We start from the raw sequence: 21,934 nt of genomic DNA, 5'->3' as shown, positions 1-21,934 counted from the left end.
TCCCCACTTAAATAGCCCATAGCCCCGCCCACTAGCTGGGACCAATTTGACAGGGGAAATTAAGAAAACACTTCTTTTATAAATTTAACCATAAATAACCATCAGATGTCTAAAAAGTATTCATATAGTACTTTTGCATTTTAAAGCAGTCACTTTTGTCCACAGTGTATTCAGGTTTAGACAACACAACTTTCAAATGTCCAGTGTCCCTCAGCAACACCCAGCTCCTGACAATCATGGTTTGGCCCAAATTAGGCCTAATTAGTCAAAGCAGGTGTGCTCACCTACATAAAGCCAACAGCCCCACCCTGACTCTTTTAGCCGGACATGCAGAGCCGTGATGAGTGACAGCTTACATCTTGTTTGTTGAGCATGCTTTCCACTGACTAAATAAAATGTGCATAGTTTGAAAGGAAGCCAAAGGTCAAACAGTGACAGTGTGGGGTCAAACTGTCACAATCTATTAATATGAATTAGAAACCCAGAGAACACACATAATAGACAGAGGGATGGAGTTTACAGTTGATCTACCAAAGAGCACAATAAGTAGGGGAGGCAAAGTCGAAGCATTTGAATGTAGACAAATTGCACGCGTGTGAGCCAAGAGCTACCTGACCGTGGGCGCCTCTATGTGTGTTTTGGATAAGTCGAATCACGTCCACGCTCTTTAGGGTCAATAACATATTTTTAACCCCCCCCCCCCCATCAGCTGTGGTATGCTATAGTAATTGCTGTTTAATTACCCAGATGCTTGATGTAAAATGCTCCCTGCGCCATTATTATTATTTTTTTCCTCTTTGTTTGGACCAAAAAATAATGTTACCCACTGGGGACCACAGCAGCTGTAATCTCTCCATTAGTGTTTTTGCAGATCAAATGTTGTAAAATGGTGACCCATTTTTATTCAACATGAACAGATGTGCTGGGTAAGTATCCAGTAGTGAAACTGGCTGGCTGACAGGTTGGGCCAGAACAGGTGATCTTATGGTACCTTTTTTTGTCATTATCAGCACATAGTCAGACATATGTTCTTCATCAAGCCGGGAAGCCATCAAATGCATGTGATTTGGAAGACTAAAGTACAGGTGTTGTGGTCAAGCAAAAGTTGGAATCGAATAGCTGGAAACTGACACGTGGCCCAACATTGGGTTTATTCTGACTGATGTGTAGCCTGGCTCCAATCAGCTAGCCTCTGCAAAGCTCTCAACATGAATCCCATCTGATTGCTGATAGGAGCAGTGGGGGGATACAAGTGTGGGGTTGAGAGCCGATCAGAGGCTTTTTTCACCGGAACTTCTCCAGCTCCAACGGTCTTATCTGTAGCCATGTGTCTACGCTGTGATTGGTCAGATGGAATCCATTAGGATAAAAGACATTGGTGGCCTCATCACAGCAACAGGAATGTAGTATGTGTATAGTTCAACTTTATCTCAGAGGATCTGAGAAACACAGCTGATACACACTCACTTACTTGGCTGGAATACCTCCGGGGCAGCCACAATGTCTGACTATGTGGCTAACTCCCCGACATGTGTGCTCTGCACTTGTTCACCGATAGGGCAATTTAGATTTTCCTTGAAAAATGTTTCAAATATCAAAATTGACTGAGCATACCAGAACTATACAGGATGTATAAATTCAGATCACTAGGTTATTTGTAGTTAAAGGGGAACATTTTCACAATTTCTGAAGGGTTAAAACCAATAAAAATCAGTTTCCCAATGGCTTATTTTGTTTTTCGAAGTTTTTCTCAAAATTTTACCCATCACGCAATATCCCGAAAAACGACTTCAAAGTTACTGATTTAACCGTCGTTATATCCACCCGTTCATTATCCTATGACGTCACAGCGTGACCACACAGAAACAAACATGGCGGATAGCACAGAAAGGTATAGCGATATTAGCTCGGATTCAGACTCGGATTTCAGCGCCGTAAGTGATTCAACAGATCACGCATGTATTGAAACGGATGGAGTGTGGAGGCAGGTGCCGAGAACGAAATTAAAGAAGAAACAAAAGCCATATCACGACAGACAGCGCGGACGAATTCGGCGATCGCCTTCTAACCAACAATTGGTATGTGTTTCTTTGGCATTAAATGTGGGTGAAGGTGAAAGGATGGATGCAAATATAGCTACAAATGAGTCATAATGATGCAATATGTACATACAGCTAGCTAAAATAGCATGTTAGCATCGATTAGCTTGCAGTCATGCCGTGACCAAATATGTCTGATTAGCACACTCCACATAAGTCAATAACATCAACAAAACTCACCTTTGTGATTTCGTTGACTTTAATCGTTGGAAATGCATCTGCTTTGAGTGTCGCAGGATATCCACACATTCTTGCCATCTCTGTCGTAGGTACAGTGTGCAGAACAAACGAGGGACTTTCGCATCTTTTGACCACTGTTGCAACTTGAATCCGTCTATGTTCGTGTTGTTACACCCCTCCGACAACACACCGACGAGGCATGATGTGTCCAAGGTACGGAAAACAGTCGAAAAAACGTAAAATAACAGAGCTGATTTGACTTGGTGTGTGTAATGTGTTTGAGAAAATGGCGGGTCGCTTCACGATGTGACGACACGGGCGAGAAGGTCATTGCTGCAAAAGGTGAACAATTGAAAGGTGTTTAAATCGCCAAATTCACCCTTTTAGAGTTCGGAAATCTGTTAAAAAAACATATGGTCTTTTTTGTGCAACATCAAGGTATATATTGACGCTTACATAGGCCTGGTGATAATGTTCCCCTTTAACAAAGCAAAAGCAGCAGAATCATGCACCCTCCCTCAGAATATGATTTCAACTCAGTCTCATTATTAGTTGGAAAAAAAAAACATTTTGACTGATCCTATCTCATTTCTCTATTTGAATACATATTTGTTTCTGAAAAAAATATATCATATCACCAGCTCTTTAAGCACAAACAAAACACGATGAATCAATTAAATAGAGTCGACTTGCAAATTTGTGTGTACATTCAACACACAAACACAGTGCCAATGCTCGAGCAACTTTTTCCTTTCAATCAACGTGCAGCACTTCCTGCCGCTAACCATATGCATCACATTCAACAGTGCCACTGTTGTTTCGGCCTTGTGTGTAAAAAAGGTTGGTGGATGGGGGGGTAGGGGGAGACCAGCAAGTAGTTTAAAGAAAGTAAGATTACAGTACTTTCCACAAATTAGTAAGAGGTCAGCAAGCCTGCGTGCATGCAGACTTTGGGCATTCATTTATTCAACTACGGCGGGGGTCTGCAACCCGTGGCTCTCGAGCCGCATGCGGCTCTTTAGTGCCACCTGAGTGGAGCATTTTTAAAAAAGGATTAAAAATTTAGAAACTTTTTTTTGTTTGTTTTAGTATGTTTTTTGTTTGAGGACAAACATGACACAATGTTTCCTAATTGTTAGAAAGCCCACTGTTTAATATGTTTGTGTGTATGCTTCACTGAAGAGACTATTTGGTGAAAACTAATTAAGGTTATTTTTTTAACTCAACATAGTGTGGCCTGTGATGCAACAGTTTGTTTACATGTAAAATCTGTCACTCTTCTCATTTTGTCCGCCAAATGTTATATAGTGTGTTTCAATGCACAATTGTGCGCTTTGTGGATATGTGAGGGTGATGAGTCAAATGGAGAGGATAATCTCACCACACCTGGCTTGTGTGTGTGACAATCATTGGTACTTACATTTTTTTTTAATTGACTTCTTTGACTGCTAATCAGGCATATTTAGTCAGTCCATGACTGGAAAGTAATCAATGCTAACATACTATTTAGGCTAGCTGTATGTATATAATGCATCATTATGCCTCATTTGTAGTTATATTTGAGCTAATTTAATTTCCTTTACTTATAAAGTTAAAGTACCAATGATTGTCACACACATACGAGATGTGGCAAAATTATTCCCTGCATTTGACCCATCACCCTTAATTACCCCCCTGGAGGTGAAGGGAGCAGTGAGCAGCAGCGGTGCCGCGCCCGGGAATCGTTTATGGTGATTTAACCCCCAATTCCAACAAGCAGGGAGGTAATGGGTACCATTCTTATAGTCTTTGGTATGACTCGGCCGGGATTTGAACTCACGACCTACCGATCTCAGGGCGGACACTCTAACCACTAGGGGTGGCGACTTGTCCAGGGTGTACCCCGCCTACCGCTCGAATTCAGCTGAGGTAGGCTCTGTCACGCCAAATTTCTTCTTTCCTACAAAAACCTTCCCCCCGGAAGACATTTGGCGTGACAGCCCCTCTAATGCCTGAAGGACTCCAATTAAGGGCGTGATAATACCAAGTTATATGACTCTTAAGGGTTACAGCTGCAAAATTAGCGAAGCAAAAATAGCTTGAAAAATTAGCATGTCGGAATGCCAATATTTTTTCCTCACCGTTATTTTTCACCAATGACAATCAGCCAATTATAATGCTTTTAAAACAGGCAGCTGTGTGGGCTGCTTTAAGCAAGTTATATGACTCTTAAGGGTTGCAGCTGTAAAAATAGTTTGAAAAATTAGCATGCTGGAATGCTTATATTTTTTCCTCACCGTTATTTTTCACCAATGACAAACAGCCAATTATAATGCTTTTAAAACAGGCAGCTGTGTGGGCTGCTTTAATGTCCTTCCACCCTCATTGGGGTCCTTCAGGCATTAGAGGGGCTGTTACGCCAAATGTCTTCCGGGAGAAAAGTTTTTGTAGGGGGGAAGAAATTTGGCGTGACAGCTCCAGCGACCCCAAAAGGGACAAGCGGTAGAAATGACAGATGATGTCCTCTGTGTATTTAATTCCTAATTGCATGTCTCATGACACATTATCTGTATTTAATATTGGCTGCATTTCAGACAGTTGTGTGCCATGTTGTTCCAGACCAGAGCAAACATTACAATCTTTCCAAAGATTGTAATAAATCCATTAAAAGAAGACAGCCTGCAGTTTCCTTTAACTGGACACATACATCTATACCTTTGGCCATTCTAAGACAGCCACATTCAAGAGTTATCTCACCCACTGAGAAGTTTTACTAATGTTTTCCAGTGTTGTAGAAATGTGCAAAATAAATATTACATTTCAACATTCCTGTCAACAAAGATTTGCTCCAGCCTGCGACACATAGTCATTTTGATAATAGACTAATATAGCTAATACAGACACTAAGGTCATGTGTTGCATCTATTATAACACCTTTATAAGGCTTTTCATTTTTTGCGGATCCAGATCGATTTTTTTTTGTGTGTAGTTTTGGTCCGATATGGCTCTTTCAACGTTGTGGGTTGCCGACCTCTGAACCAGGGACATGAAATGAGCGTATGAGTATATTTCAACAAAAACTCATAGGATATGAGAAATTGTAAAAGACAACAGCAATTATTCAACGAGCCCAGGAGCAGAGTGAAGAAAGAAAGGAAATGGTAGAAGCCTGGAGAAAATGTATTTTTTTATCTCTGTTACTCCATCTACAGCAGACCAGCTCAAGCGATGACACCAGGCCAGAGCAAGTGCTGAAAGAGTCTAGGAGCGGATGCACCGAAATAGAGATGCACAATCTGTTAGACATAACCAAAAACATCAGAGATCCTTGTGTACCGGGCATCCTTCTATATAGCCACACACATATGTCCAGTGCAGCCAAGGCAGACGTAACTGTAGCTGCCGTCTGCGGTTGCCATGAGGAGGGAACCTGATAGGCGATACTATACGTCCACGTACAAAGCTTGGCTTTTTAAGAGCATGAATATGGATTGAAATAACCACAATGTTTGAACATGAATAACACATGTACGCCAAAACCGCACCACAACCAATTCTACCCCTGTGCCTCTCATAACCCCCCGCCCCCAACCCCACCGGGCAAAAGCAACCAAAAATGAAAAATAAATAAATAAATGCATCATCATTCATTGGCTATGGCACTAGACGAAAGGGTTTAAACAGAGCTCCGACTGTTCTGCGTTGTAATACGGGAAACCAAAAAAATGCCTTCGTCGTTTTTTAAAAAAAAGGCAGTTGCTCATTACTCTTGGTTAAATTCAGCATCTAACTGTTAGGATCAATCTGAGGCTCAAGCTACAGCAGTGACATCATGGTGCCACACTATAAGTCACGGTGGCTGTGCATGGAGAGGCCCAAAGGAAACATTGACAATCGTCTCCTGAGACAGGAAATAAATACAGGCAAGTAAAGTATCACTTGCTCTATTAAAAATGAAGAACAGCACAAATGAGGGGTTAAAGCAAAGCTCCTTCCCCGTCAAACAGCCTCAAAGTCCCAAAGATGTTTACAACTTAGCTTTAAACAGATGAAGTGAGGTTGCACATATACATTCAGTACATCAGGACTACTTAACTGAGTTGTTCCAGGGGCCACATTTCCAGAAAGCTATACCAGGGGGCAGATATTTCCCTGCACTTTTATTCTTATTTGAGAACAGGTATTTTCATTGAGCACTGTAGTTTTTTACCATGTATAATTTGCTGCAAAAATGTTAGTTTCTCCTAAGTTTTTGAACTGAACTCTGAGGCCAGTCTGGTGTTATTTCTGTTCCAGATTTGGCCCCAGGGCTGCAGTTTAATAGACCTGCAGTGCCCCAGGTCATGTGACCTATTGACCCCAAACAGTGCAGGATGATAGTGCTATATGGGCTAGTGGAGATACACCTCTTATATTTCAAATTCCATGCTTTACATATTTTATATGAATTTATTCCTGTAAATATGAGCTTTTTAGCCCAATAGCTTCCAGGTCATGTGACCTATTGACCCCCAAACAGTACAGGATGATAGTCCTATATGAAAGGGCTGGGTGTATCGATACTTGGTGAGTATCGGTATCATATCGATACTGGCGTGATGGTATCGATACTTCACCAAATTAAGCGAATGACTCAGATTTAAAAAAAAAAAAAAAAGTGAGCGCAGCGCTCCTCACCACTCCACCCTCCTCCCTAGTGATGGGTCGCGAACGAGATTTAAAAACACTTTAAAAATTCATCTTCAACCCAAAATAAAAAAAAATATATACAATTAACATGACGCTTGGTGCATTTGCGCACACACATCAGTATAATTCGCTCCGAGATTCACTCGGACACGCACACACACGCGTGCGTTCCCAGTGCGACTTAATGTCTTGGTTGTAAACTGTAAAGTATTTTATTGCACTAAAATAACGATAAGAATTTCTCAGTTCTTTTGTTTTGTGTTAAATTTTAAAACTGTTTAATAGATAGTTAAGTTCTTGTGTGTTGTGAGGCGACTAGCCAATTTCAGTATTTGTTTTCACCTTATTTGCACTATTTACTTTATTGTAATTGATATTACTTTTTTATTTGAATTTCTCAGTAATTTTGTTTTGTGTTCATGTTTACAACTTTGTTCAATAACTAGAGTTTTGTTATTTACCTTAAGTGTTTGTGTGTTTTGAGGCGACAAGCCAGGTTCAGTAGTTGTTTGCACCTTATTTGCATTACTTTATTGCTATCGATATTACTTTTGTAATAAATGTTTTATTTTTTGACTTAAATCGTTGTCCTTGTGTTATTACTATCATAATCAATAATAAAGGCAAAAGTACAGATTTGTTTTTCAAAAGTATCAATGCCCCGAATCCCCCCCCATCAGATGACGACACTTCCGGTATCGGCGATACTGGCCGGTATCGGATCGGTATCGATACCCAAATTTGCGATATTGCCCACCCCTACTATATGAATTGGTTGAGATACACCTCTTATATTACGATTTCAATGCTTAACATATTTTATATAAATGTATCTCTTTAAATATTAGCGTTTTAGCTCAATTACCGTAATGTCTAACGTATAGGCACATTTGAAATTCAGGTGCGGCTGGCTTGACCGCAGTTAACTTTCAACATTTGCATTTCAAAATATGGAAAATTACTACGAAAATAAGAGGACAAAAACAGGATTATATTTTTTTGCGAAATAGCCATGAAATTAACAAAATAAAACCAAACATGCTGTTTGGGATTTGAAACTGTGTTTTTTGTCGCATAGCTACAATATTCATTAAGATGCATGCATTGTGCTTGCAAACCAAATTTAAGGCTGTCTGTCGAGGGTCCCTCGAATCTAGTGAAAATGACAAAAACACAATTCAGCGCTCCTGCACGGTACTAATGTTTGTAATACAAACCCCGTTTCCATATGAGTTGGGAAATTGTGTTAGATGTAAATATAAACGGAATACAATGATTTTCAAATCATTTTCAACCCATATTCAGTTGAATATGCTACAAAGACAACATATTGTCAGTTTTAGAACAACATTTCTCAAGGAACTATTGCAAGGAATTTAGGGATTTTACCATCTATGGTCCGTAAAATCATCAAAAAGTTCAGAGAATCTGGAAAAATCACTGCACGTGAGCGATGATATTACGAACGTTTGATCCCTCAGGCGGTAATGCATCAAAAACCGACATCAGTGTGTAAAAGATATCACCACATGGGCTCAAAAACACTTCATAAAACCACTGTCAGTAACTACAGTTGGTCGCTACATCTGTAAGTGCAAGTTAAAACTACTATGCAAAGCCAAACCCATTTATCAACACTACCCTGAAACGCCACCGGCTTTGCTGGGTCCGAGCTCACCTAAGATAGACCGATGTAAAGTGGAAAGGTGTTCTGTGGTCTGACGAGTCCACATTTAAAATTATATTCGGAAACAGAGGATGTGGTGTCCTCCAGAACGAAGAGGAAAATAACTATTCGGATTGTTATAGGCGCAAAGTTCAAAAGCCAGCATCTGTGATGGTATGGGGGTGTATTAATGCCCAAGGCATGGGTAACTTACACATCTGTGAAGGCACCACTAATGCTGAATTGTCCATACAGGTTTTGGAGCAAAATACTGTATGTTGTCATCCAAGCAGCGTTATCATGAACGCCCCTGCTTATTTCAGCAAGACAATGCCAAGCCATGTGTTAAAACAGCGTGGCTTCGTAGTAAAAGAGTGCGGGTACTTTCCTGGCCCGCCTGCAGTCCAGACCTGTCTCCCATCAAAAATGTGTGGCGCATTATGAAGCGTAAAATACGACAGCGGAGACCCCGGACTGTTGAACGGCTGAAGCTTTACATAAAACACGAATGGGAAAGAATTCCACTTTCAAAACTTCAACAATTAGTTTCCTCAGTTCCCAAACGTTTATTGAGTGTTGTTAAAAGAAAACGTGATGAAACACAGCGGTGAACATGCCCTTTCCCAACTACTTTGGCACGTGTTGCAGCCATGAAATTCTAAGTTAATTATTATTTGCAAAAAAAAAAAATAAAGTTTTTATGAGTTTGAACATCAAATATCTTGTCTTTGTAGTGCATTCAATTGAATATGGGTTGAAAAGGATTTGCAAATCATTGTATTCTGTTTATATTTACATCTAACACTATTTCCCAACTCACATGGAAACGGGGTTTGTATTTTTTATGCTGGCTCATGTCATTTCTTTCTCACATCTCACACTTCATACAACTTAGACTTTACGCAAGGATAATAAGTCTCCCATGTGTTGAGCTGTTTACACAGGTTTGGGTTTTTGGCAGAGATGCCTTCTCCGTCATCCTAATGTGTTTCTATTTCTCTTGCGCCTTTGATTTGATTGAATCACGCAAAATGCGACCCGCCAAGCTGCCTGTCAGGAGCCCCAAACGCACGTCATCTTTGTTACGCCGATTTTTACAGAGTGTAACGGAACAATAATAGAATTAATGTTATTCATGAAAAACAAAAGAAGCGTAAAAAACCAGACCAGGAGGACACTGTGAAGCAATAGCAAAAACAGGGTTTCTCACTTGAGTAGGATAATGTGTAGGAGCAGTAGGCATGATTTAGTACAAACAAAATCACTCAGACTGCCAAACTATAAAGGTTGAAGAACTTTAACAAAAAAATCAGTTGCGTTGAGTGTCGTATATTTTAAATTTCTTCCGCATGTCTTATTTTTACACCCACATAAATGTCCTACAGACTTCTTTCTGCTCTTACTTTTCCAGATGTCAGTCAGTGAAATATCTTATTTTTGATTTTACTGCTATGCTGAGATAGGCTCCAGCACTCCCCGCGACCCCGAAATGGATAAGCGGTAGAAAATGGATGGAATGATGGATGTTATGCAATCTTTGAAAGAATGTCGAACTCTTTAATTTGCATAGTTTTTTTTTTTAACTTGCAATCCTTAAATTAGTTGTTTTCTCGTTAAATCATGTACTTGCATCCTTATTTGTTTTGTGAATTCAGCTAATATTTTGTGTGTTGATGGAGCTCATCAAATGAGTGTAGCCCATCTATACGATTATTGCCAACAGAGTTTGCTCACAAGATGAATAAAATCAAATAAATGAATACTGGGTAACTGTAATTAAAGGCTAATTTGGAGACCAGCTCAATATGAAAAAGTCTTCACTTTGAATCACACAAATCAAAATGTCTTGAATTAAACATTGTGAATGATTAAAGATGTAAAGTCAAGTAATTACTGTTTATTTTGTTCAAGTTTCCCTTTCAGATCAAACATCTTAGACACTATAATTGTCTGTCGCGAAATAAAATGAGAGAGAACATGGAGGGTTTAAGAGAACACCCCCAAATAACAGAGTGATCCACAACGTCATTAAATATGAAAGGGGAGTGACAGATAAAGCAATTCAAATAGTTATAACTGTTCATTTCTAATTTATATAACATTAAACATGACAAAAATACATGAATGGAGCAAGAGTGAAGTGAAGTGGATTATATTTATATAGCGCTTTTCTCGAGTGACTCAAAGCGCTTTACATAGTGAAACCCAATATCTAAGTCACATTTAAACCAGTGTGGGTGGCCCTAGGAGCAGGTGGGTAAAGTGTCTTGCCCAAGGACACAACGGCAGTGACTAGGATGGCGGAAGCGGGAATCGAACCTGCGACCCTCAAGTTGCTGGCACGGCCACTCTACCAACCGAGCTATGCCGCCCCATCAAGTAAGTCTAGGTTTAAAATGTAGCTATACTGTGCCCTATTTTAGAAGACTAACTTCTACTCTTTCTTATGGCAGAGGAAAAGGTGCACAGGTCACATCTAAGTGCCTCATAGAGAAACGCTTGGGGGCATTAAATATTCATGCAGTCAAATGTGCAAACACAGACCGGTGAAATAACATAGGATCTTTAAAGGTAACATTCAATGAAAACTAGCAATGGGTAAGAGCATAGAAGGCAATCGGGACCTTTTATGTCAATGTGATCTAAAGCAGTGGTCCCCTACCTTTTTGTAGCTGCGGACTGGTCAACAACGGTTGATAATTTGTCCCGCGGCCAGGCGGGTTTTTTTGGTTTTTTTTTTGTCATGAAAAAGGGAGTTTTTTTGGGTTGGTGCACTAATTGTAAGTGTATCTTCACTAATTGGAAGTGTATATTGTGAATTTTATGTTAATTTTTTTTTTTTTTTAAATAATAAATCAAAAAATGTATAATAATAATAAAACAATTTTTCTGCGGCCCGGTACCAATCGAGCCGGTGGTTGGGGACCACTGATTTAAATGATATGGTCACGGACCTTTTTTAAATACATTGTACAATGTAATCAGTGTGTGTGTCTGTGTGCCCTTGTGCGTGTACATGTGCGGATTATTATTGCATTAATACATTTAGAGACTTCTAATCTAGCAGTCAGTATTTGCAAAAGTTGTATTTTAGCCTTAATAATACTTTGTAAAAAAAAAAAAATTATGTAATATCTTAATGAAACATGTTTGTTGGCTTATTTAGAAGCAATTTCAATTGAACACAATTTGAATTATGAGCAATGAGAGCCAGCACTAATAATAACCTTGAGATACATGCAACTTTAGTCTGTACAGCAGGAGTGTGCACTTACCTTTTTCTGAAGGACATTGACCTTCCTCTCCTTGACATCCAACATATCCTTCATGTCCCTGATTTCGCCCGTTAGGGTGCTTTTTTCATCAGTCAGGTCCTGAAGCTGTTTGTTCTTTTTCGTCAAGAACTGCTCTTTTTCCTCTAAACGCACTCTGAGGGCATCTACCTAGAAAACAAGTCAAATTTACAGTGTTGACAAGAGAAACAATAAGGATTACTACAGTGGATCCCTGCATCTTAATGGTAAATGGGTTGTACTTGTATAGCGCTGTGTATAGGGAGCTGCCATGCAAGGCGCTAACCACCACCCATCAGGAGCAAGGGTGAAGTGTCTTGCTCAAGGACACAACGGACCTGACTAGGTTGGTACTAGGTGGGGATTGAACCAGGGACCTTCGGGTTGCTGGTACGGCCACTCTCCCAACTGCGCCACGCCGTCCCTCAATAGTATACATATATGTATGTATGTATATATATATCCATCCATCCATCCATCCATTTTCTACCGCTTATTCCCTTTTGGGGTCGCGGGGGGCGCATATATATATATATATATATATATATATATATATATATATATATATATATATATATATATATATATATATATATATATATATATATATATATATATATATATATATATTATATATATATATATATATATATATATATATATATTATATATATATATATATATATATATACCAAAAAGTTCTATTTTGGTTTCATCTGACCACATGACATTCTCCCAATCCTCTGCTGTATCATCCATGTATCCATTTTGGTATAAACTCAACTCGTCCTGTTTGGAGGAAGAAGAATACTGAGTTGCATCCCAAGAACACCACACCTACTGTGAAGCATGGGGGTGGAAACATAATGCTTTGGGGCTGTTTTTCTGCTAAAGGGACAGGATGACTGATCCGTGTTAAGGAAAGAATGAATGGGGCCATGTATCGTGAGATTTTGAGCCAAAACCACCTTCCATCAGTGAGAGCTTTGAATGGTTGACCAAATACTTATTTTCCACCATAATTTACAAATAAATTCTCTAAAATTCCTACAATGTGAATTCCTGATTTTTTTCCCCACATTCTGTCTCTCACAGTTGAAGTGTACCTATGATGAAAATTAGAGACCTCTGTCATCATTTTAAGTGGGAGAACTTGCACAATCGGTGGCTGACTAAATACTTTTTTGCCCCACTGTATATATTAGTGACTCGGAATGTGTCTCCTGCAAATTCACTGATGTATTTCTTTGAAAACAGCCAAGTAAAACACAGGAAAAAAACGCTGAAATTAGTTTTTGGATATACGATAATACAGTAAATTAGGCAATATTTTTGTAATACCAGGACTCCTGTGGACATTTTTCATAGTATTAAAAATTATTTTGCAAGTGTGTGTGATTGTGCTGTTGATGATGTATGACGATAGCCAGAGCTGCCAAAAATCTAACTGTCCACACAGTCACACACTAACGTCTGTTGGCTGTAGATCAACGTTCATTTTTACTGCCTGCAGTGGGGAAGCCCACATAAAACAATCCACTGGATGCCATGAGTTTGAAGATGAGTGCATCTCGCTTCTGTAGCATCCCAAACATAACCAGTATGTTTGGAATGGGTATTTAAATGCAGAGAGAGCAATTTTTTTACCAGATAGAAAATTGGTGCGTCGAACTAGAGGGCATCACGCGGGCCGCAGGCACCCAAGAAGAGCTGTTAGATGCAGGCCAGGACCCCCCTGTATAGGAAGTTGCAGCATGTCGTATATTGCTCTTCTGGCAGACAACCAAAGTCTAAAACTGAGTTTAGTCCTGCCCTCTCCTTATTGCATTGACACACACACACACACACACACACACACACACACACACACACACACACACACACACACACACACACACACACACACACACACACACACACACACACACACACACACACACACACACACACACACACAAACCGATCGACACCATTAACCCTTGCGCTTTTGGCATGTTCATGTTCACATCAATGCGTGTTAAAGTGCAGTTTCTGCAACATGAATGCCAAGAGTGCTTCTCCTTTCTCACTCCACCTGGCAAGGAGCAATTTCGCAAGAATGTACTAGAAAGGCTGAACAGGAAATCCCCACTCTCACCTGCACTGGCCCACTAAGCTGGGATAGTACAATAAGGACACCCAGCTAATACCTTTAAAAGCATCGACCGCTGCCAAAAAAAAAAAAAAAACGAAATTTGAGATGGATAAACGACAGGAAACTTAACTACTATACGGGTTAAAACACAGAGAGATTAACGAAAAATGTCAATAATGATGGTGGGAATCTAAGATGTATCTCTATACATAGAATATCAACATCAGTGACAGACCACTCAGTGGGTTGGATTTAAGCAATATAATAGTGGCTTTATCTGCAGACAACTAAAAAGCTAGAATGACGAACAGCATAGTTCATTCAGCTCTCCTTTCACACACCAAACAAGATTGGCTCTTTCCACACAGTGTTTTTAATATTCCGCATCATTCAGGAGTTGCCTGCTGTTGTTAAAAGATAAGGGCCCTTCTGCAAAAAATTGCTGTGAGTCTTGAGGCGATAATTGGTGAACGTGAGCAGAATTCCCATACAGTATGTACCATAGTAATTGAAAGTAGTGTGTTAATTTAAAAAAAAATATTTTGTTAATCGTGATGGAAATAAATACATGTTTTGGTCAGAAAATGCATTAAAAGAAGCTTACATGTACACACTTTTGAGACTAGTTAATGTATTTTAAAGGGGTCCATATTATGCAATATACCTGTTTTTGTTTTGTTTTATTTGGAAGTCTCCATAAGTCCTAAACATTTGAAATCAAACTATGGAGGCATGGCAGAAATATTTACAAAACATATTGCCTTCTTCCCAAATGCTTAAAATGAGCCATTTCGAACTTGAGACTTTTGTGATGGATTTGCTTAGTTACATTAGCAGCTATGTCTTCCGGCAATCCAGAGAACGCCTCAGGATCCCATGAGAGAAACTAAATGACGTGGCTGGGGAGAGGGAAGTCTGGGCTTCTCTGTTTAGGCTGCTGCCCCCGTGATCCGACCTCAGATAAGCGGAAGAAAATGGATGGATGGATGGATGGATACATTAGCAGACATGTCCATATGAGGTAGAGATTTACCCAAAGAGCTTTGCGCAAGTCCCCCACTTTTATCCAGTTGTAGTCCAAAGTTGTAGTCAATAAGTTCCTTATTTTTCTCTACCCTCTTGTGTTGCAGACTAGCTGGTACAAGCATATGGCGTCACATTAATGCCAAAAATCCAAGCCCATAAAAACTGTTATCGCGCGCTGATTCTCCACTTCGCAAAAGGGTGTTGCGCGCGGCGCTCTTTTGCGTGCGTGAGGTGTCTTTGTGCGCGCGCGCGGCGCCTTTTTGCGTGCGCGGTGCCTATGTGCGCGCGCCCCGTCTTCGTTTTGGCACTTTGTGGGCGGTTATTCTTACACAGCCCCTCCTTTGATTGGTCAGGCGAAAATCGCTCAGGGCCAATCAGAAGGATGGCAGGGCAGGTCATCGTCAATATTGTAGCGGCTGCTACGGGGTGTTAGCGAATGGCTTTGGCCGGGGGGCGGGACTTCCGGGAAGAGATAGGGAAGTGACGTTGTTGATAGAGGAGGGGGGTGTTCGAGTTGCCCGGGAAGTCGGCTGGAAAGACACATGAGTGCTGTTGTATGGTTGTTTTGCATCTTGTGCAATAAAGATACGATAAAACGGAGAAGTTGTATGAGCCTGCATTCCTGGGATTATTACACTGGTGTCAGAAGTAAAACGGCGAGTTCGAAGGAGACTTTGTCGCGGTAAGGACGCATTAGCCAGTTAGCTTCAGTCTGTGAGTTAGCTAGGACCGCTAGCCGTTTATCATGTTTAGCTCCGGTGAAATGAAGTATAAAGTGGAGCGGGATGACGCTGTTTTGGAGCGGGTGACTGTCGAACAGCCACGCTACTGCTCGCAGACTAGCGGCTCGTCGACCCGTGAAGATGTAAAGTTGCCGCCGCCAGCAACTTCCCCGCACGGCGCGGCCCCCCCACCGTCTGCTGCATCAGTGAAGACGCCAAAATTTGCCGGTGGATCGGATTGGGAGGCGTTCCACGCTCAATTTGAACTGTTGGCAGACGCTAGAAGGTGGGAAGCAAAGGACAAAGCATTGCAATTGGCTTTGTGTCTAGAGGGAGAGGCTCTTTCGTGCCTCCTGCTGCTGGATCCCGAACAGCAGCGATGCTACGCAGCCCTGGTGGGGGCGCTCAAGAGGAGGTTTGGGAGATGGTCTCAGCCAGCACTTCTAAAAACTGAACTGAGAGGGAGGTGCAGGAAGCCTGGCGAGCCACTCCGGGGGCTCGCTAATGACATTGAGGGCCAGGTGCGCCGTGCATATGGTCACCTGCCTGCTGAGACACGAAACGAACTCGCAACTGATCTGTTTGTTGGAGCCATTACTCCTCCTGACCTGCGCGTGCAAGTGCAGCTTCAGCACCTAAAGTCCCTGCAGGAGGCACTGGAAGCTGCTGTTGAGAGGGAGATGCTGGGAAGTGCTGCTGCAGCTGGGGAACTGGAAATGAAACCCCATCCAGTGAGGGCGGTGTCGTCACACCCGTCTGGTGACATGTCGCCGGCTTGGGCGACAGAAATTACCGAACTACTGAGGGCGGTGACTCCGCAAAATCAACGTGGCCCGCGCCCCATGCAGGTCTGCTGGGGATGTGGCCAACCTGGACACTTTCGCAGGGAGTGCCCTGCCACTCGTCGTGAGCCGGGAAACGGCGCCGGGCCCGCATAGTCGGGGGTATGCGGGCCCCTACGGCCACCACGAACACTGACTCGCCAGCACACGCTCGTCAGCTAGGGGAGGGAGCCCGTCAGCACAGCCAGGGGGGAGGGCCTCCATCCCCCCCAGAAGCAGACGACGACTCCCCTTCTGGCAACCGGAGGAGCCCAGCGGCACAGCCAGGGGGGAGGGGCTCCGTCCCCCCCAGAAGCAGACGACAGCAGTGTGCCACCAATGGCGGTGGGCTGGACTCGAGGGGGCCCCAAGGGAGGGGGCTCCTGCCACGTTGCTGTCTCTGTCCAGGGGGTGCCTACCGCGGGCCTGGTGGACACAGGGTCATCAGTAACGCTGGTAAGACCAGATGTTCTGCCCAGCAGTACACCACTTGAGCCTACAGCAGTACAGCTCCGCACAGTCACTGGCCAGCTTGCTCCTATGGTGGGGAAGGGGTTCCTGTGGTTGTGCGTGGGGGGAAAAAAAGTCCGCCATCTAGTTTGGGTGGCAGACGTGCAAGACTGCTGCATCTTAGGGCTGGACTTCCTCCAAGTCACTGGGTGCGTACACTTAACTTCCCGGGGGGCCCAACAGTTGCCATGGGTACCCTAGTTCCCGGGCCCCTTCCCGTTTCACCGCATGCCTCTGCATTCTGGTTGCCTCACACCGCACCAAATTACTACTCCTGCCCTCACCCTGTCTCCCTTCAGCCAATGAGGAGGGAGACCGAGCTGTTTACTACCCGGGGAGGCCAGCCCCGGGCAGCCCCGGCCACATCCCCTCGCCCACCGCCGGGTCCCCCGGTCGTGGGAGAAGGGGTGTGGAGAGAGGAGTACGGAGACCTGGAAAAACAGCAACAAGAACAGCTGAAACAGCTGCTGATGGAATTTCAGGGCAGCTTTGCAACGAATGAGAATGAAGTGGGAAGAACCCACTTGGCAGAGCATGTGATAGGCATCCCCCTCGCTCGGCAGCAGGTATGCGACAAGGCCGTGGATGACCTGCTGCGGGCCGACTTTATTGAGCCGTCTGAGAGCCCCTGGGCGGCACCTGTGGTCATGGTCGCGAAGAAGAAGGCTGATGATTGGCGATTCTGTGTAGATTACAGACGGTTGAACGAAGTGACCACAAAGGACTCTTAGCCCCTACCCCGTATTGATGAGTCCCTGGACCTAGTTTCCGGCTCTTCGTGGTTCACCACTCTGGACCTTAAGAGCGGATATTACCAAGTACCCCTTTCTCCCGAATCTCGCCCTAAATCCGCCTTCTGTACTGGCCGGGGCTTGTGGCAATTCAAAGTCCTTAGTTTTGGGCTCTGTAATGCACCCGCCACTTTTGCCCGGCTTATGGACAAAGTACTGGCTGTTATTCCACGCCAAGAGTGCCTGGTATACCTGGACGACATCCTGGTACACGGGCGTTCTTTCGAAGCAGCTTTGGGGTCCTTGAGGAGAGTCCTGGAGAGGATTCGAGCAGCGGGCCTTAAACTGCACCCTGAGAAATGCAGTTTCATGCGACGAGAAGTAACCTTCTTGGGACATGAGCTGGGTGCCGATGGCATTGGCGCCATGGGCGAGAAAGTGCGGGCCGTGAGAGACTGGCCCGCCCCTCGAGACCAAGGACAGCTGAAGAGCTTCATTGGGCTTGCCTCTTACTACCGGAGGCACGTGCGGGGTTTTGCTACAATCGCCGCGCCCCTATACCGTTTGCTGGAAAGAGGCAAAGACTTTGTGTGGTCCGAAGGGTGCCAGGAGGCATTCTGGGGGTTGAAACGGGCCCTGTGTGAGGCCCCGGTACTCGCCCCACCTGACCTCGCCCTGCCCTTCTTACTGGACACTGATGCCAGCGGAGTGGGGGTGGGGGGTGTACTTGCACAGCCGTGGCAGGAAGGGGAGAGGGTTGTGGCATACTTCAGTCAGAAACTCACAAAGTCGGAGCGTAATTACTGCGTCACCCGCCGAGAACTGCTGGCCGTGGTGCTCTCTATCAGACACTTTAAATACTACCTGTGTGGCCTCCCCTTTGTGATTAGGACTGACCACTCTGCCCTCCAGTGGCTAATGACTTTCCGGGAGCCGGAGGGGCAGGTCGCCAGGTGGTTGGAAGAGCTACAAGGATACGACTTTAAAATAGAACATCGGCCGGGCGCTCGCCACTCCAACGCGGACGCACTCTCTCGCCGGCCGTGTGCAGCAGACGGATGTCGTTACTGCGAGCGCAGGGAAGCTCGGGAACAAGAGCGGCGGGCGGGAGGGGCTGAGGGTGTGGCCGTCAGTCAGGCTGATAACGTTGCCTGCAGGGAACTACAGACTGTGACGAACACTGATTGGAGGCACGCACAGGAGGGTGACACAGACCTCCATCCTGTCTTGCAGTGGGTAGAGGCTGGGCAGCGCCCGCCTTGGGAGGCGGTGGCACCATTCTCCAAGGCTACTAAGGGACTTTGGGCCATGTTTGACTCACTGCGGGTGTCCCAAGGCGTGCTGCAGCGGGCATTTAAGGCCGCGGCCACGGGTGAAGACCGTGGCAGGTGGTGGTGCCAAAGGGACTGCAAGGGGCGGTGCTTAGGGCAGTGCATGGGGAAGGTGGGTCTGGACATTTCGGGGTCGCCAAAACACTTAAGCGGCTGCGACAGGGGTTCTATTGGGGTCGGCAGAAGAGAGATGTGGATGATTTCTGCCGCCGCTGCGACCCCTGCGTTGCCCGCAAAGGCCCCACTGGGCGCTCACAGGCGCCGCTCCAACAGTTCCCAGTGGGGTGCCCCATGGACAGGGTGGGGATTGACATTACGGGGCCCTACCCACGGTCGGACAAGGGGAACCGCTATGTCCTTTCCGCCATTGACTATTTTACAAAATGGCCAGAGGCATACGCCATTCCCAACCAGGAGGCAGAGACCATTGCTGATGCCCTGGTGGGCGGCATGATAAGTCGGTTTGGCGTTATGGCGTCTCTGCACAGTGACCGGGGCACGAACTTTGAGTCCCGGGTGTTTTCCGCCTTGTGCGAGCGCCTGGGTATCCACAAAACCCGCACTACCCCATTGCACCCTCAGAGTGATGGGTTGGTGGAGCGTTTCCACCGCAACCTGGGAGACCAGCTCGCCATTGTCACCTCCCGCCACCAGCGTGACTGGGACGAACACCTACCGCTGGTGCTGATGGCGTGTCGCTCTGCTGTCCAGGAATCCACGGAGTGCACACCGGCGCTTCTCATGCTAGGGAGAGAGATGCGCACACCAGCAGAGCTGGCCTTTGGCCGCCCTCCTGATGCCCCGGCCTTCGCTGCAGGACCAGAGTACGCCAGGAAATTACAGGACCGGCTGGACTCAGCCCACAGTTTTGCTCGGGAGCGGCTGCAGGAAGCTGGTGTGAAACCAAAACGCTACTATGACATGACGACCCGAGGGAGGGACTTCGTGCCAGGCGAGTTGGTCTGGGTTTACAACCCGATTCGGAAGAAGGGCCGCAGTCCCAAGCTGGACAGCAAATGGACAGGGCCCTGTAGGATACTCCAGAAGCTGGGAGAGGTTGTGTATCGTGTCCAGCTGCCCCCCCGGGGAAGGAAAGTGGCCCTCCACAGAGACAGACTAGCCCCCTACCGGGGGGGTCCCCCTTCCCCTGCCTCGGATACACAGGTGACCTCTCCCTTGCCCACCCAGCCCGTTCCCAATACCCCGTTTACGCCCCAGGGAGAACCAATTTCCCCTCCCCTGGTGTCCCCCGCCCCTTCCAGCTCCCTCCCGAGGACTGGCACACCTGACCCAGTTGTCCCATTCCTGGGGACTGGAAGGGAGCGGCCGAGGCGGAAAAAGAGGCCTCCGGACCGCTTGCAAGACTTTGTGGTGTCCTTAGACTAGGGAAAATTGGGTGGGGGTGTTGTAAACCTGTTTTGTGTGATGTAAAGGTTACGTTGTCTACATTGTTTTGTTTGCACTAATGTGTTGCTCTGATTTACATGCTGTTGTGATGTCACCAAAGGTTGCCTTACGGGTCAGTCCTCGAGGGCGAGGACTTTTTGTAAGGGGGGGGGGGGTGGTGTAGCGGCTGCTACGGGGTGTTAGCGAATGGCTTTGGCCGGGGGGCGGGACTTCCGGGAAGAGATAGGGAAGTGACGTTGTTGATAGAGGAGGGGGGTGTTCGAGTTGCCCGGGAAGTCGGCTGGAAAGACACATGAGTGCTGTTGTATGGTTGTTTTGCATCTTGTGCAATAAAGATACGATAAAACGGAGAAGTTGTATGAGCCTGCATTCCTGGGATTATTACAATATGTATCAAAATAATACAGCTCTTGTCGACAAACAAATTCTTAAAAGTCCAAATTTACATCTGTGGACTGGTTGTATGTGTATGAAAAGAGAGATATTGATCTTGACACAGACAAATTCTAAAAGTCTTTGAAGAAGGTAATGTCTCATCTGTTGAGAGAACATCACATAGTTAATGACATTTTTAGATCAATATCTCTCTTTTGATACACAAACAACCAGTCCACAGATGTCAGTCAATGATGGAAACTATATTTTCAAATATGTTTTCTTTCCTCTCTTGTCTGTTTTAAAAAATATTTTAATTTATCTAATTTTTGTATATGTAAATATTGAATGTATGCCACAATGGAGGGCTATTAATTGTCTTTCCTTTATCTACTTTAAGTTTACACCAGAGTGTACCCAAACCCACTTATCTATGCAAATTTAATAATTTGTGTGATACAGGCATTTTCCTTCGCTTGTCCCTTTTAAGGTTGCATGGGTCTGGAGCCTATCCCAAATGCACTCACGGGGGAAGACAGAGTACACCCTGGACAAGTCCTAATTTGTTTAATTTACGACAAACTGTGTTGATACATTATAACCTGCCCAAAGCCAGATTAGAGGTTAATGTGAAATGTAGATAATATTTGGTTTGCAATCTTTTAAATTTAAACATTACAGTATTATCAAAACGGATATGAAAGACTCTGCTTCTTACTTGACCACTCGATGTATTACTAGATGTACATACGGGACACAAAAGCGGATCATTCCTCTAGTGGTATTTTGCAGCAACCACCGGCTGCTGCTGTCTGCCTGACTGGCCAAGCTGGTGCTGGAGTCACAGGAACGTATTGTGACAGCTATAGATGGCAACATGATTGCCTACATAAAATTAATAGACTACCTCACAAATAATATAAATATGAAGAAATAAATGCATTGACGAAGAACTAAATGTTGTGTTCTCT

The 21,934-nt window shown here is 44.4% G+C and overlaps 1 protein-coding gene across 2 annotated transcripts in view; it reads right to left on the bottom strand.

The window, feature by feature from the left end:
- The window catches only part of LOC133555033 (ELKS/Rab6-interacting/CAST family member 1), a 488,824-nt gene that overhangs the window by 376,776 nt on the left and 90,114 nt on the right, over positions 1–21,934 (bottom strand). For both annotated transcript variants that reach the window (XM_061904451.1, XM_061904452.1), the window contains exon 6: positions 11,889–12,056. In XM_061904451.1, the coding sequence (XP_061760435.1) occupies positions 11,889–12,056 (168 nt within the window). The remainder of the gene's footprint in view (positions 1–11,888; positions 12,057–21,934) is intronic.

The sequence above is a fragment of the Nerophis ophidion genome, linkage group LG06 (assembly GCF_033978795.1).
Source record: "Nerophis ophidion isolate RoL-2023_Sa linkage group LG06, RoL_Noph_v1.0, whole genome shotgun sequence".
Lineage (NCBI taxonomy): Eukaryota > Metazoa > Chordata > Actinopteri > Syngnathiformes > Syngnathidae > Nerophis > Nerophis ophidion.
The sequence above is the reverse complement of the archived record's forward strand: the minus strand, read 5'-3'. Positions and strand labels throughout refer to the sequence as shown.